The sequence below is a fragment of the Bombus huntii genome, chromosome 4 (assembly GCF_024542735.1).
Source record: "Bombus huntii isolate Logan2020A chromosome 4, iyBomHunt1.1, whole genome shotgun sequence".
NCBI classification, from domain to species: domain Eukaryota; kingdom Metazoa; phylum Arthropoda; class Insecta; order Hymenoptera; family Apidae; genus Bombus; species Bombus huntii.
Genome location: NC_066241.1, coordinates 6,294,151 through 6,312,360, shown reverse-complemented (window position 1 = coordinate 6,312,360; position 18,210 = coordinate 6,294,151). Strand labels below are relative to the sequence as shown.

Below are 18,210 nucleotides of genomic sequence, written 5' to 3'. Positions count from 1 at the left end.
AATCCCGCGGCATTGTTCGTCCGCTTCTTCTTCCTCTTCCTTCACGAACAGATCTTCCCACGCACGTGCCGCGGCTCTCGCGTACGAGGCCCGCTGAATAATTACCAGATGAAGATACCGCCGCCTCGTGTAGGCTGAAATCTCGCTTCTCTCTCTTTTATTCCGTATCCCTCTTCTTATCCTTCTTCTTCTGTTCGTTCTCGGATGGAGGAGGATTTTGCAACGGTACCTAGGCTGCCTGTTTCGACGACAACGACGACGTCGCCGTCCCTTCGCGAATCATCAACCCACGAGAATCGACCCCTCGTGAACTGTAACCGTTTGCAGGGTGCCGGCGAAAACCAGTCACAGTTACGCGGTTAAGTTTCCACCGGATAGCTTCATTCTACGCGCCCACGCTTATCGCCTCGATATCGTTGAGATAGCGTGGTGGGACGCGAAGCCGCGGAAAATGTAGCCCTTAAGATGTAGGTTGTAGTGGCACTCGATAGCAAACCATGACCGGACGACGGCAGAGCAGTGGTTAGCGCCGTTGGTTGCGAACGTTCCAAACCAGGTTCAAATCCTGACACTCGTAGTCCCATTTTTTCTCCACGATTCTCAACTGAGAAGAAGGCAACCCGGATGAAGACAAAAATCATATACCAGCAGCAGCACTGTCACTGACCCTACTATCCACCTCAAGGTGATCAGTGGGCGATCGCAATGAACTGTTAACGCGATAATCGAAAGTGAAACTGAGCGTCGGTGGAGTGCGAAAATTTTCAAGCGTCTGGACGAAGTAGCCGGAGTTGTTGGATTTTTCTGGATCTAATCTCGCTTTAGTTTTGACCAACGAAGGGGATTTCTCGATTACGATCCTTTCATATTTTCCTTCAATTTGAGAAACGTGGATTGACAGTGACGCGAAGAACCTGGCAAGTTAACAAAATGGAGGGAAGCTCGCGACGAATGACGGGCTGACGCTGTACGGCTTCTTTTCTTAAGCTTCGTTCCTAATTAACGACCGCAGCGTGCTAATTGTCCAGCTGCCACGTCCAGAGACTTAGAGATTCCTGCATGTAAGTTGGACAAGTCCGGCCTCGCTTTCAGCGGAATTCTTTTCACTTGATGCAATAAACGTTTCCACGAAAACGACCGGGTGTCATCGAAAGTGAATTCTTCGCGTTCTTCGTCCCTTGTTCCGGACTAATCGTTCCTTTTAACACGTTTCCAAGTTTCTAAAACTACTCGCGTTAAAGATACACCGTGATATATAAAATAATCTGAAAAACGATCAATTTTGCCGAATTTTTTGTCATATGTTCTTGAAATAATCAAATTTCTGTCTTGTATTATTACATAGATGGTACGTAGTTCCGCAAAGTTATTAGAAGAATTATTAATTTTGCAGAACTCGTCGTAAATATTTTAAACAAACATCGCATTTTTGTTCGCGAAATATATCACTGATAAATCCTTTTTAATTTATTTTTCAGAGATGGCAGAGAAGATGGTTCGTTTTGTACGACGATGGAGAGCTGACGTACTCGGTGGACGAGCACGTGAGTATCGTTAAATTATCGTTTAACGCAAATTCTCGATTCGATACACTCGTTGCAAATCGATGCGTTGTCGAAATCCACTTTGCCACTGACAGATCCGTTTAGCGTCCCGATACGGTTTCATCCAGCGAAAATGATCGTTCCACTAACGAAACGTTCAGCGTACCACTCGAACGCGTTAACAACACGAAACACCGGTCTTTCTTTAACACTCGAACGGTCATAACCGGAATGAACGTTCTCTGCGTTCCTTTATCACGATCATAATGGCTCTTTGTGCTCGATATACGAAGGACGTTCAGATGCGTATCATTCAAAAAGGAAACTCATTGTGCAGCCATGTCGAGAGTGAAAGTCCATTGATTTAGACACTCTTTAAATATTCTCCCCGCTATTTAACTCTGTAATTCTTGCAAATTACTATGCGGTCGTCCTTCTGCAAGGATAATGGTCATACTTGGATTAAAGCGAAAAATTCTAATCCATTTTTTTCTAATCTTTTTCTCGTAACTAAACGAAGCTTCGATTCGAACGAATTATCCTTCCCCAAAATATTTCTATCCTTCGTTGTGACAATTTCTGCCGTCGAAATCGTTAATTAAATTCCCTCAAAATACTTCTTTTAGTTGCTGAAAAAATTTCCAAAGCCTGACATACGAAGTGTATTAAATTACCAAACTTCCAAAATTTCCAAATATTTCGTTCGTTCGACCTAGCTAACTGAACGCAATCGAGTTATCAAAAAATGTGAAATGCAAGTCACGGCAATATTACTGCGAATTCTAACGCAAAGAGGCGATATTCCAGAGCGTACAAAGCGGCGCGGCGCGAATAGCTGACGGTTATCATCGTTGAGGAATCGTGAACTGTCAGGCTTGGAACATTATGGCAGGCAGTGAATCAAAAGCTGCCCCTTGAAGCGGCTCCCTCGGAGTCTAGGAGCAGCAGAGGTCGGAGTCAATTGTAGTTAGCGGCCAAGCACGGCCATCGTCAGCACCATCAATACCATCGACATCGTCTAGGCCGACGTGGACGCCGGAACAGACGCGAATCTCGCTGCTGGACTCTTCCTCTTTGACGTCGATGGCCGTGGTTACGTTGGAAACCGTCAGAATTGATTTAAACCCGGACTGATGGCTGAGTAAAGACCGTAAACTGTGTCTTCCGCGGTTTTCTTTAACGGTATGGACATTGTACTTTACCTGACAGATACGTCGGAAGTCTTTTTGCAAATTCTGGTTTCTGAATGGCTAAATTGTAAATTTAGACGTGTTCTTACGCGTTCACTGATCGAGATATATACGTCGATGAAAATTATGGAATTCTAGTATAACATAGCCGGAGATTTTTCTAATTATCGAATCTGATTTCATCGTCGATCAGAAATTATCAGATATTTTATCAAAGTTTTTCACCAGTCGATTCGAGCTGTTTTTTTAAAATTAATTGTTTCTTGCGAAACGCGTATCGATTTAAAAATTTCGCCACTTTGTAATTGTTGCTTTCAAAACAAAGTCGACTGACTGACCAAAAAAGGGAAAATAATAATATCAGCAGCTTTCTACCTGAACCAATCTTATCCCACCGTTCAAGGTCTCCGTCTCGATATTATTTTCCCATACAACGATTGCTGATCTCGATCTAAAAATAAAATTATCATCTCGTGGTGTATTATCGATCTCGACAAAGAGTCCTCGACGAACCGACGTTAAGTATCCTCAACAACATCGATCTTAAGGACTCACGTTCCCATATTATGCATTCGATAATGTATTGCCATACAGAGATTGTCACTTTCCTTTGGTCGAGGAGGATCGAACTTTTAACTGGATACCAAGGCGGTCCGTAGTTTATTATCGGCGCCACGACACGCGAAAACGAAATTAAAATAACGACGTTTGATGGGGGATGGCATTACGATACGGTGTTAAAGGATTCGCAATGGCCGATTTGCGCGCGCGCCCGACAACTTGGCCATCACCGAAGCCAGATTAATGGTTCGGTCGCGAGCCTTAAGAGGGCCATTCGTTTCGAGAATAATCTCGGTCGAAAAATGCGAAAAGATAATGCGCTACGTACGGCGAATGCGTGTCTCTCCCTTTCTCGCCCTGTTCTTCGTCGAGTCGTTCTGGGCGTCCTTGAGATGGAATGTGAAATTGGGCTAACAGGTCGGAATCATCCAGACGTTGCTGGCGCTTCGTACATTGTTGCCAACAACCTTTCCCCCGTTTTATTTATAATTTATTTACAAAAATTCTAATTATCTTGCTTTGTTAAACTTCTTCCGATCAAATTTCTCTCCGAGTAGATAAAAAAATGTATTCGAGCTAAATAGACGATTTAGTGGACGGCGGACTTTGTGTGTATAGAACATGCGAAAATATACGTATGTCGGGTTTACATTAGAATTAGGGTTAGGGGCGTGAAACGAATCTTCGTTTGGGTTACACGTTGTCGTTATGCAACGGAGAAGACATTGACTAGTGCAAATACGATTATTATAGAACCGGACAAGTAACCGCGGTAGTTAGGTGCTCGAGATACTAATGACAATGATCCTAGGTTCAATAACGAATCCGCGGTCAACGGGATGACAACAGAACGTACTCACAAAGTCTAAGTCTGAGAATAATCACTGATGGCTACGTTCGGCGACCAGTTGTCACCTCGAGCCCAAGCTCATTATCACAATTCTCGAATAATTACAATCGGGTTGAATAACTACAATTGTTCAATTACAGCTATAGTAGACTCTAGGTTACAATGTTGCGGGGTTATCCAAAATTCCAAAGGCTCCGGTGTTCTTTCATCTCCGACACGTATAAGATGTTCAAAGTACGGCGCTCTTTATAGCGTTTCACAGGTAAAACAATCTTCTATGCAGGTTCCATTTTTTTTTATCCACGAAAACGTTAATTTCCATAAACGTCCACGGTCGAACGACAACGAGATTGTAAATATAGAAACTTAACGAAACTTCAGAAACAGGAATATCCAAATCCTCCTTCGTCAAACAAATGTACACAGAGTCAAGCATACTCGATCACTTGCATCTTGCTCGACCACGTAAATACGAAAACTCTTCTCGCTAAGCCCAGCATCTTCGAAATGCTCTCTCCTCTGTTCCACGCGAAGTCGCAACCAGCGAATCACCGATCGAAAAAGGTAGACGAGGAATGGTAGCGTCCCGTCGCGAGCATTTATCAAGGTTCTCTGAACGGGACAGGCGTAATCCGTTCGATAGGGCTGGCGCGGGCCTAATAATCGATAGTTAATTGGAATTGGCATTTCTCAAGGGAACTCCTCTCGCTACCTGTTCGTTCGTCGAATGGCTGGCGCGTATCTACGCGAAATGGCCACCGGTGGCCAATTATGCAAATCCTCTTACGGGAAAAGGACGAACCGAAGCGCGGGGGATTAGTCGTTTGAATTGGAAACGATTAACCGCGTTACGCGAGCGATCGATGCGGTTCTCGCAATTATCGCCAGAGCGATTTTTCTGCTCGAAGATCGAAGAAAGAAATTGGATCGGCCGATCCGCCATTAATTACCACGAGTACTTACTTACTCGCGATAAAGCCGCGAGAGCGCGAACGATTCGTTTTCTTCGTCGTCGTCGTTGTTGCGTCTTTTCTTCCTTTTCTCGATCCGTTCGCTTTCTTTCGTCATGGCTGAGGATGGCCTCTCGAGGCGAGCTGATCACTCGCCCCGATTACCAGCTTCTACGCTCCGCTTGATTTACGCGCGCCTAATTAAATGAATTAGCCACTTGACACCGGCGTAAATTACGAGTCGATCGTAGCCTCTTTATAATATATTTCGATGGTTCCCGGGATGATGTTACAGAGCGGAACGTTGAAACTCGAAAGTACCACACTCGACGAACACTCTGGCTTGGCTAATGTTTCTTTAGTAGCATTAGCAGAATTTGTAGATCGTAAAGTGTCAATGAATATTCGTAATCGTGATTCGTATTTTGCAAGTGAAACGCGAATAACATCTTAATACAGAGTCGCGAACGCGCAGTCCTCTCGTAAATAACAATTTCTGCAAAACCATCGCCTCCATCTAACGTCATCTTGCGAACAACTTGGTCAGCAGGGTTTACGGTTACTCGCAATTAAACTGTACTGTAATTGGCGCTGGAGCACCGTTACGATATTAACGCGACCGGTAGGATAATCGGTAGAATCGTAGGTGGAACAAAGGCGTCGTTAATGGCCGCGTTTTCCCCCGGTTATTATTCTCCACGCTATTACGTGCACGGTTCATTAACATTTATCGACGACGCAACCGTTGCGTCTCGCCTGGTCTGGCCGATGGCTATCGTTTAATTGGGGTCAGCTGATTAACTTGGCGTTTAGGCGAGCGAGTAGTTACGTATACAGAGCCTTACGAGAGGGGAAGAATAAAAAGAGAGAAGACGATGGCTGGTTCGCATTGTTTGTTCGATGTCGTTATCGGCCTCGTCATCTCGACGTCGTTCTGGCGTTCTGCAACGTTACCTCATCGACGACACGTTTCCTATTAGTCTCGCGGCCTCAGACGGCTCGATCACGTTAACGACAGCGTGAAAACGATCCATTCGATGGGACTTTTGTTCGACGATTTGCGCCATTAAGCGTTGCCTGGCTGCACCCTTCGTATGGGATGCGCCGCGATCTTGCGCCTCTTCAACCAAGAGGGGCGTTGCTTTGTGTTATGACATCGTGATAAAAAATGGTTTTGGAATTTAAGAGGCTTTGCGGTGTCGGCAGAGCAAGCGCTTGCGTTCAGACGTCATTGTGTCGAGTCTCTTCGCTTTCTATAGGGAAAATAATCAGCGTGTCTGTGATTTGAATTTTTTGACATTTTTTCTTGTATCTAATTATATGCATATATAACGGTGCATCGATACGTTGGTCTTGTGCTTTCGAGATAATTGCTCAGGGAAACGCTTCGATCCTGTTGATGTTATCTTATTAGATAAGGAGGAACGTGTGGATGAATCTGTAATAGAAATATACAGGGTGGTTGGTAACTGGTGGTACAAGCGGAAAGCGGGTGATTCTACGCGAAAAAAGAAGTCGAAAATATAGCATAAAAATTTTTCGTTTGAGGCTTTGCTTTCGAGAAAATCGACTTTGAATTTTCGCTCGGGACGCGTGCGGTACGTTATAACGGATCTCACAATAGATAGTTGTCTCAATGGAAAAATTTAAAAAAAAAAAAGGATCACCCCCTTTCCGCTTGTACCACCAGTTACCAACCACCTTGTATATAGAAGTAAGTGTAAGTATAATGTATGTTGATGCAGATCTTCACTTTAACAGTGTTACATTATCATGGAATGTGATAGGAAGCATGTTGATACATTTACAGCACCTTTGCTTTGCTAATGTCCTTACATTACCAAAAAAATTAACCTTGGTGTGTAACTCTAGCTGAAAGTTACAAGACACAGCGATAAAAAGCTACTTATAGCTCTTTGTTTCTAGACCTTGTAACCCAAAACAACATTCATATTCAAGGGCACAATAATATGGACCTCTCCATTTTTTCAGTTCTATTTACTTCAACAAATTCTATTTTCTTAACGTAACGGCGGTGTCGGGTAACAGGTATAGAACAGAAAAATGTAGAGTTTTTCTAGAAGCAATTACTTCAACAGATCCAACATGGAGTATTTGTTATATGTATAATTAGAGGAAGAATACGATCAACGAGACAGCACGAGTTCGACGAATCTGTCTTTCAAATCATAGAAAGCCAGATGTTTTACGTCGATAGGAGAATCACGTACGAACCGTACTCACCAGGTGTAAACATCGTAGTATCGTTAATTTCTCGATGCTGTCGACTGTCTACGTCCTTTTCGAAGCGGATAAAGCGAAGCCGCGACGATCGTATTTCGTACGCGTTTTATCGCGCTGAAACGCAGCCATAACGTTAGATTTTTGGGAAAACGGTACCGTTATCATCCCAACGCTGCCGCCGCCGCCGCCGCCGCCGCCGCCGCCGCCGCGTCGGTCTTAGGTCAAGCGAAACCGGAAAAGGTGAACGAGCAGGTGCAAACGCAGCTTGAATTGCATCGTTAATTTTTTACGTCTTGGAAATGATTGGATAGTTTATGTACGCCGGAGTTTCATACTTCTCAAATTCTAACCAACGTATTCGCGGTAAATCTGCTAGCAAATCCACTCGAACGAAAACTTTCGTAAGAAAGCCATACTTTACAATAGAAAATATCGGAAACTTCATGCTCCGCGATAGAAATCTTTAAACTTCGATCCCTACGATTATCCAACATCCTCGGAATATTCCCCATTCTCCAATGTACAAAAATACGTTTCCAATGCGAAGCAACGTATTGCCCTATACTCGGATCAATGGCCCATTGCCGATAACGCGCCGAGTATCTACCGGTTTAATACCCCATTCCGGTGGTCTGGTACAGCCCCTGATCCTCCCTTATTCCACGAAGCCCGTTATCGTCCAGCGGAAACTGTCGGCTCGAAGCTGATTCGAAGCGGCGAAGATAACAGAAGCTGGTACCGCTAACGTAGAGACGTGGGCGCGTCCATTACCCAACTCTTCAACCTGTTCGAACCGCAATCAGGCTCACGCGAGACTCGACGTCCGACGATGGCTTGAAACTAGACCGAACCAGCGACGGGAGACTGTAGCTTAACGGGCTGTAGCAACGTTTACTCCCCTCTGTTGTCGGTCTTTGTTGGTCCCTTTAACTCCACGTCTTCCTCCGTTTCTCTTTCGTGTTCGTCCTTCTAGACGCGCTATGCACGGCCCTCATGGTGAACAGTTAGCCGGAACACGGAAGCTGGCTTTTACGGTTCAATGGAATGCGATCGGAGACCATCGGATCGATTCTGTCGATTCGACGAAATATTCGGCTTGCAGAAGATACTTGTAATGATAGTCGGAAATACGTTGATGTATTAGGTTGGCCGAAAAGTTTCTTTCGTTTCATAAGGTGATAATGGATGAACAACAATTTCTGTTTTATATTGTCTTATTGAATCAGGTGTGACCCGGTTCGTTCTATTTCTATTATTAGGTTCGTGCATAATTTAATAATCTAATGTAAAATGAAACACACTGTGCGTCTATTATTTCCTTATAAAACGAACGAAACTTTTCGGACAACCTAATATTTGGCCTTTAACGGTGTTTCTTTCTAAAGCGAGCATCTCGCGATTCTTTGATTCGTTGGGTTTTAATTGGAGATAGGCAATTGTTAGGCTAATTTTGGTTAGTCTACAAGATGTTTGATCGTTGGGAAGATGTGTCGTTTATGTTGTATACATTTTAAAGTAGTTAGATTCGTTGTATGTTAATTTGTAAAATTGTTATTTGATAGATCGGAAAGTTTAAGACGCTTGGAATCACTGTTTGCGTGTTTAAACTAACGATTTTAGTTACATAATCTGGCATTAACGTAAGAGAAATTGGAAAACTCGACTGCCTTTCTCCTTTAATTCTAATTTGTACGGTAGTAGCGTGGCTGATCGAATTTCCACGGCGAACGAGATTTCTAGAGAAGGTTGCAGGATTTTCACGAAGGGAGAAAAGCTTATTGGCGCAGGTATCGAGAGTGGAAGGCGGACCGGACGAAAGCTGTGGCCACGTAGCGGGGCTGAAACTCATTTCAAAAATTCCTGAGGGAGAAGTATGTAATTATCTGGGAATAATGGACACCCTAGGCGGCCCGGGTATCTTTGGTCCAACCGACTAAACCCATCCGAGGCGCCAGCGGATTTATTGTCCACGTTGACGGCACAGCGACGTATAAATTACAATTTCTTTTTATCCGTATGGTCCTCCGGGCTTGTCGCTGGTCCTAATTCGAATTCTTTCCTCTTTTCAATTTTTTGTGCCACGCTAATCTTGCAAGCACCACTTATCGTTGTTCTCGAAGCTTGAAAATCAATCTGTAACATCCAAGGAAATCGTATTTAGCCGTCTACCATTTCCAAACTCTATAAAACTCGGGTCCTGTCATTTTCTTTCCACCATCTTTCGTTTTCCTGCATTTAATTTAAGATATTTAGTTATTACTTTAGAAGAATTTCAAATATTTCGACGCATCTTGTAAAATGAAAAAAGAAACGATAGACGACGTGGTAAAAAGTTTTATGGAGATCCGGAAATTTATGGTATGCGACGCGACAGTCGTCGAACTTCGACTGTGAAACAAAAAATGCAAAGAAATCGACGACAAATCCAATTTGTGGAAATCCTCGCGATAAATCTTACCTCTCGAACACCGCGTTCTTTTTTCTCAGAAATCACAAACACTTGGAAAGAATCTGTAGGAGAAAGGATCCAAGGAAGAAAGATTCAGAAGGCAGCTGGATCTTTTATCGGTCGTAGTTCTCTTTCTCGAAACGGCCTTTGTCAAATTTTCTGTAGACCCGACCGGTCAGAAGACTGGTCGACCTCTGGTCTTGGCTTTTTCTTCTTCCTTTTCCCGCAGACATCCTGTTGTCGTATTGCTCCCGTCCATTTGTGGCTCGATCCGACGTGGACGAGGCAAGAAACACACCGCGACCGTGGATAAGGGGATCCTCGGGTGGGACAAGGTGTCAGCTAACCGCAATTATCAGTAATGATAGCCTCGTGAGGGCCCGTTCTAGCGGCGACAGTTATTCGCCGCCATATTGATGACCGGTCGCGCATGAACGAATGTACGTGACCCCACGGGATCATTGAATCATACCAGGATCGCCAGTTTTCCGTTACCTCTCCTCGAACGCACGATCACGCAGACACAGCAGATTCAGTTTCCCTGTGCTTGCTGCACCCAGCAAATGGAAAGGAGGTAAGGGTCTTTTTCGAAGTGGTCGCTAAGTCGATGGATGGTTGTCGTCTTCGATTCAAAAATATCGAAAAAATTCTCAAAGACTCGAAGATCCGAGGATTAACAAATTCGAAGCATCGATAGTTTGATGATCGAGAAGAGTTCAAAAATTCAAAGATCCAGGTTTTAAGGATTCGAACATCGAAGAGTTCGATGACTCGCAGGTTTAGAGGTTTAGAAAGTGAAAAATTCGACCATCGTTTCCATCTCCGTACGTCCAATCTGCCAAAATCTCAATCCCTTGTGCTACCTTCTGAAAAATTCCAATCTCCTCGCCATCCTATACGTGTAGCGTCTGCTCACGATCCCGTAGCTCTTCTCCGCGAGAGCACGGTCGCGATTATTCTCGCGGTCGTTGGCAGCGGTCGAGGCAGAGAGCAGCTCGCTCGCCAGCCGGCCGCGAGCATCGATGATAATAATTATCGTGTTACGATGGATGACTTTCTCATTCGTCTGCTGGCCGGAGCGTCCGCTTGCACTCTTGGTTGGCTGTCTCGATTGCCCCGCGTGTGTGCACAGAGGAGATATCGGATCGTTTGTCTCGAACTGTCTGCCGCTTCCGTCACTGGGTCTCGCGAGCATGCGCGCGCGCGTACGCTCGGATCAGCGTGCACAGCCACGTATACGTCGTTACTCGAGCGGATTCCTATCAGTGACATGCAAATCGATCTCCCGGCTCGACCTTTGCTACGAAACAGACGTATCTCTGGTAGGCGGTGGTGTATCTACCAGCCACGGCGTACATATTTACGTGGAGCTATCGTTGACTTCGATCTATACCCTTCGGTGGAACGTTCTTCCACCCTTCGAAGCCACGTTTCGCCCGCCACAGCCTTCTTCTAGCTTCTCCTTCGCTTCTCTGTTTCTTTGGCCGTGCTTCGCTGTGCTTTTGTTTTGTCTTGCATGCTTTCGGAGAGCTCCGCTGGTTTCAGGGGTTTCTTTGGTATAGCGGCGATGGAACGTTAAAAGTTTATGCAGATTTTTAAGGCTCTGTGGTTCTGCGTTGAGAGAGTGGATTTCAGATTTGACACGAAGAACGTACGCTTTTGTGCTACAGACGAATTTAGTAGAAATACCGGTTAGAAGCTTGCAACCGCTACGTATTTCGTCAGGCTTAAAATTCCGAAGAAAACGTTGATTTACAATTCGATCTCTTCGTAACGCTTCTCAACGAAGAGCCTATCGAAGAAAATCGCTAATTGCTAATTTCACTGCATATGGCGATTGAGGGGACAGGATCGCGGTATCCTGTTTGATGTAAACGAAAAGAGTTCGAAAGTCATTCTGATTCGAGAAACTCGAAGCAAAAGTTCGAGAATCAGAAACTCGTTGTAATTGTTAACCCCAACGATCACGTCACGAAAATAACACGTCTCCATCCGACGTTTCTCTAAAAATTCCTTACACCGAAATTGTTAGAATCAAAGAAGCGAAGAACCCCGAAGCGAATTCCCTCGAGCGAATCCTTTCTTCTCTTTATTTCATTGAGGAAACGAAATCGGGGGTTCACGAATCGTCGGTTTTGTACCGGTGAAAGAGGACCGTTCACTAGGACAATGAGAGGTTGCTTCTTTCTACGTTGGTTCATCTTCCTTTTGAAAACTGGCCTTCAGCCACTCCAGGGCTTTATTTGCCTGGTGGCCCTGCTCTTTTCTCTCTTTCCTCCCCCTCCTGTCCCTCTTCTCCTTCTTCTTCCTCGTCTTCTCTGGTCCAGATGCTGCACGAAATCAGTGAAGTGTTCTTACCGGTGAGAGCTGGCCCCACTGTGGCGCCCAAACGAGTTTTAAATTGCATCGGCCAGGCATTTGAATGCGAAAACACGCGAGGATGCAAAACGGCCCGTCTAAACGCACCTGATTGTCCAGTTCCTCGCTCTAAGTTCTTCACCTCCTCCTTTTCTTACCCTCGAGGCTCCTTTTAGTCGGTCGTATCGTGACTTTCGACCTGAACCACGCTTTGACGACGTTGCTTAATGTTTGCGACCTGGTAACAGGTTCTTGATTAGGATAGAAGTCTCGCGGTATAATCACTGATCGTGTAGGTTTCAATGTGGCGTATGCGAAGTCTCAGTTAATGGAGGCTTGGGGCAGTAGATTGTTTCTGTCCTGAGATTCGTAGAATTTTACGTACGTTTGGGTCTTAGCACCTTAAACTTAATTAATTTTCTGAAAGTTTCAGATATCGTTTGGAAGTTTTAATATACCGAATTATTACGTAGCTCGTTGGACTTTCCGGTGCGTTGTTACGATTGCGAATCACTCGTACAATTTGTTTTCATTATTAAAATTAATTTCCTCGGAATTACAACGCAACCTATGTATCAGTATGACCAAATGTAATTTCAACATTTCATATATTTTATTTTATTATCATTTTATATATTTCTACATACTATGCATATACATTCTGCGCTTCACCTTTATTATATTAATTTCATATTATTATTGCGCGTATGTAGGCGATCTCTCTGATATCAGTCTCGAATTAACCACACATTTTTGCAACACATCTAACCAACGGAAGATTGATACAACGTAATCGTCGAAGTAATTACAATTTTTGTATCGATACTGTAAATCTATCTACTTTACGTCGTTAACTAAAATCATTTTATTTCAATTGATCTAGCGTGTTTGTCGCGAATCTTTCGAAATCGCACACACGCACACACGCACACACACACATATATATATGTACGTATATATTGGCCGAAGGCGATGCAGAACTCGTAAAAAATTGGTCAATGAGGACCATCGTGCGTGGAAGCAGTTCGGCTTTACGCAACGTCGTCGTAACTCAGATTAAGCCGACACGCGCTGCGCCCAACCACCTGTCGCATAATTTCCGATCGAAGTGCGCGTTCCTCTGGATCTACGGGGTCCTCGATCGTTTGCCTCTCGACCGGTGAAAATTCGCGGAATCGGTTGATTTACAACGAGCGAAACTACGCCAGGAGCGGCGACGAATTACGAGTCGGGACGGCGGCCGTTCAAAACAGTTGTAGATCTCCGCCATGATAAATTCCGCGTGACGCTTTTATCCCTTTCTCTCTTTGCTTTTTCGATAGTTTGTCGTGGCCTCGTAGTCCTTGAACGTGGAGTTGTTCTTGTTGGGTTTGGTAACTCGCGTTGGATTGGGTGGAGTTTAACGTTGCTACTTCGGATTTGATTTCTTATTTACGCGGTGTAAATTTAATTTTTCTAGGTTTTTCATTGCTCGTAGCACGAGACTATGCGAGATCTACAAGACTACTATGTCGCAGAATCGAGCGTTAATCCTAGGATTATGCGGCTTAAGATTCTTGGCTTAAGATGTTAGCAGTGTCGGAGTTTATGATTCGAATTCCTTCACACCTACTTTATATCTTTTCAAACATTCCAATTCACTTTCATTACAATGATATCTTACGTTACGAGAGGAAAGAAGAGGGAGAAAGGTATATATACAAAGGTATAACTTAGGATCGTTTGTCGTACATACGTAAAATCCTTATGTCTTCTATCGAGAGACACTGCGAGTCACTCGTTTAGTAAACGAACCCAAGTAACCTATTACCTGTGTTTCAGAGTTCCGCTTCTCTTTCGTTGGCTTTGGTGTTGGAAATTGCGAGCATTAAATAATACATACAATTTACTCAAAATGTCATATTCGATATATTTTGGTATATTTCGATATGGGTACAGCTGAAAGCCATCTCGAGATTCAACGACGTACGCAAGCGTTTGCGATACACGTTTCGATTTTGGTTTTGGGGTGTACATATATTTTGCGTATTTAACGGGTAGGTAATGACTTCGATCCATAGTCCTTAGTCACAGCATGATTCAATAAGTCGACCAAGCTTTATCTTCCTTTTTGTAAAAATAATACACACTGATCGACTTGCTTTCAATGGTATCTCTACTCCGTGGTTTATCATATCGGCTGAATTTTCTGAACCACGTTTCAGAGAGAAGCAAATAACCAATGTTAAATCATTGGACAAGTTGGACCTGTCATTTTCTAAGAAATATGTTCAGCCTTTAAGGCGTATGACAACCTGCAGCATAGTTACCAGTAAAAATAATCGAGCCCAATATACATTTCGAAATGTTGGCTCGTTTCATTCCGACGTTTCGTGTATCGTTCGAACGAATGATTCGGCCAATCGGATCGGCCACGCCACGAAAAAATTCAATTTACCAGCTGTCCAGATTGACGAGGATGAGCCGTGTGTTTCGTGCGAATTCTGTACTCCGGGCCGGACCTCCAGATCATCCTAGATAAAAGAGGAGCTCTCTGCTTGGTATAATTTCAGGCTGGGGTCCGCGTTGCGTGAAACGCGCACGTCTTCGAGACCTTCTTGATGTTCCTCGTGCACGTCAGATACGCCCAGCACGAAGAATGGCCCCGGTGAGTCGAAGAGGACCGCCTCGGTCAGAGTCCTCTTTGATTCTATCTGGTCGGGTTTTTTGACGAAAGCGATCCTTTCAGTCCTACACGTTGATCCACCTGTAGGTACGTTCGCTTATGTGCACTGTTTAAGGAGTGATCGATGGCCGACCGAGGTTAGAGCAGAGTATTACGTGGATCGGTGAGGCATTTGCAAGATACGTTGAATGAATTTGACGCTATCGATCCGATTTTGGCGAGGTGGGAAATCGATTTGTAGCGGATTAAACAGCTTTTTAAGGATTTTGGATACGAAGTGTGATAGGATTATTATCAGGCCGTGGATGTTCGTGCAAATTCGTATCTTTGTCAAAGCGATTTAAAAAAACGGAACATCTACCGCGATTATTCTCTCGAGTTCTAAAAGCTGACCTACACAGAGAACCCTCTACTTTTTGTATTCGCTCTTTGCTCGAACAATTTCCTCTATAGCACAGCCACTAGCGTCTGAGTTTCCTCGTTCAATGAACTCGAAAGAGGCCGAAAAGAAGGGCGTTTAGAGAGAATAGAGAGATGCGGTCTAGAAACAATCCTCGACGCAGATTGCTCATCTCCGGGCGTGAAAACAGGATGAAAGAGGTCGCGTTTCCTTGCGTCGGGGTGACAGCGCTGGTTTTTCATCGCGTCGCACGAAAATAACCTCTCTCTGTCTCTGTCTCTGTCTCACTCTCTCTCTCTCTCTCTTTGTCCTCTTTCCAAGGCTCCTTTGATGTGCGGAACTGAAAAGAGTCCGCGTGTTCCTCGTTGCTGAAGCGGCTCGGCAAATTAGCAGCCCTTTTGTGCTGCCACTCGTTCGTTGGCAGCCGGTGAATTCGGTTTAAATCGCGCCGCCTCGCGCTCGTGCGTGAGCTGCTCGATCGAAATGCACCGTTTGTTCTTCCGGGAAGATGTCCAGCTCGAAACCGAAAAAGGACGCGGACGAAGAAACGAGCGGGAATCGCGGTCCACTCGAGCCGATATTTCCGACAGAATGTCTTGTCTTATCCTGGTTTTTGCTGGATTTTGGAACTTTCAGCAAGTTGGCGGTCCTTTCGCGTTGGATTCAATCGCTCATCTATCATATACGACGCGCAGTTGTCTATAATAAACGACGATCTCGCAAGAAACGACGTTTTCAAACGTCTTGAAGTCGTCGAGCACGACAAGTCTGATTTTTATTTGATTTTGCGTGATATTCTTATTGCGTTACTACCTGTGCTTCTATCTAATCTTTCATACTTAGACAAAGTGAATATCTCTATCTCGTGTCTTCTTCTCACTACGATATTCCCAGGGATGTCTCTAAAGAAGAATCCACTATTGTTCTCTCATCTTACACAATCGTTACATCCTCGAAAACAAAGGCGATCCAATATTATAGTTTAAAACGGGAATACTCTTCCCTCGAATATCCGAGAAGAAAGCTCGTCTTACTCCACTAATCGCAACTTCTCCTTTCTCTTTCTCCCTCGAGTCGTGACAACCAAACAGAGGTCTATCAAGAGACAGAGAGAGAGAGAGAGAGAGAGAGAGAGAGAGAGCCATTCCATTCATATCATCCCTCGAGAGGAACGGTTCCACGGTCGAACACGTAATTACGAAGCTGCAAATTAATGCAATGCTCCATGAACGGGAACGAATTCGCCGAATCGGCTTCGTTAACTCGTACCATTGTCCCAGCAGTGTAACGGGTCGAGAGTCAATCGTCGATGGCGCGTTGTCCTCGAAAACTCTAGCGGAGGACGACAGGTTGGAGAAACAGTAGCCGACACGAGATCGCTACCAGCAGAGCCAGTCGAATTAGACGTAGCAGCAATGGCCAATCAGTGGCTGGTCGCGTTACCGGCTTCTCTAATTGCATCTAATTAGATTAGAGGACCGTGTTGTAGTCGCTGGTGTTGATCAAGGTATAAGCAGCAGGTCGGCCTGACCTGGATCTTGCATTCCAATTAGATTAGCATTGCCGCTTTTAATCGACACTATTCAACCGAATAAACACGAAGAGCACGTAGATAAGTTCGTTGAGAACGGCGTTAATTGAAAGCTCGAGGATCGAGTTAGAATCGTATGCATCGAGCGTATACATGCGTCCGTGCTGCGATTTTCTTTTGTTTATATGGTTCTTTATTTATTAAAATTTATTCTTACACGCTTACGTTTTAAATACTTGTTCCGTTGGAATGTCGGATTTCCATTTCGCGAACAGGAAGACAGAAGAAAAATGAATGCCAAGTTCTGGGAGGTTAGAGTGTAACTTCTTTTGTCTCGGTGTTTAATCCTTCAAAGAGATTGATGCACGCGGAGGGTCGTACATCTTAATGTTTCCACTCTATCGTGGACGAAGTGATTAATCGTGTAAGGTACGTAACGGTACAGGGATTGTAGCATTTTGAAGGGAATCTTCCATGAGAATACGAATATTTTTCTAACCAAGCTTGCCGTTTTCTTCGTTTTTCCATCCAATAGCCCCAGGCTACGTAACTCGCGAATAACAAACTCTAGGAATTATCCGTTAGGAAAATCATCCCTCTATCTGTCTTATATATATTTCTTTTCCATAAGTTAGAAAAGAAGAGATTCCACTCGTTACAAAAGTCATCCATTTAGCTATCCTATTTATTCAGAAATAAATCACAAAGGCACGCCTGGAAGATTCTCAAAAACCAAAATACATTCACCACCCGAACATAACTCATCCCAACCCTTCCAGCGATATTCACCGGAATTTGTCGTACAAAGGAGTTAAAAATCGTCAGATTTATCACCTCGCCATCTCAGCTCGCGTTTTCAACATCGTCTTCGGCAAGAATTCTCTCTTTTTTTGCGTGGCCTACTCGCGTTTGTATCGAAGAACCGCGGTGTCCCTTACAATCGCGGTGCAACGAGCCTCGCGCCATGCTTCACCAGTGCTTGCACTTCGCGATCTGTCGTACTTCATTAAGAGGGTCATATAGCATCTTGAGAAGTAGAAGGTCGCCGACGAGAACAGTCGCGCTTTCCTGATTGTACGCGGCGACCAAAGGGCCCAAGGCTCGGCACATACGTATGACCGTGCTTTTTGACCCTGTGCTCCCGTTCGTTCCGCCAACTGCCACGCGATTTATCACGCCTTTCCACGTCCCTGACGCTCGTGTTCCTCTTTCGCTATTAGGCTCGGGGGAGCTTTCGTGTTTTTTCAGCTCCTGTTGCTTGGGGATCTGGCGCTGATTCGGCAAGGGTGGGCGATTTGTTGCGGAGCAAATTGTGTTATGGGTTATGGCTGTTTACCGTGCAAGTTTCGAGTTTGTCGGATATATTTGTATTTCAGATAATCGCGCTATTACAGTGTCTTTCTATCGCACGTTAATTTTCTATATGATATGAACTGGAAATCCTCTGGAATATAGTACGTAATAGTAG

General features: G+C 44.4%; 1 protein-coding gene across 4 annotated transcripts in view; it reads left to right on the top strand.

The window, feature by feature from the left end:
- Positions 1–18,210, top strand: part of LOC126865205 (protein outspread) — a 212,732-nt gene that overhangs the window by 118,935 nt on the left and 75,587 nt on the right. For all 4 annotated transcript variants that reach the window (XM_050617444.1, XM_050617443.1, XM_050617447.1 and 1 more), the window contains exon 3: positions 1,479–1,544. In XM_050617444.1, the coding sequence (XP_050473401.1) occupies positions 1,479–1,544 (66 nt within the window). The remainder of the gene's footprint in view (positions 1–1,478; positions 1,545–18,210) is intronic.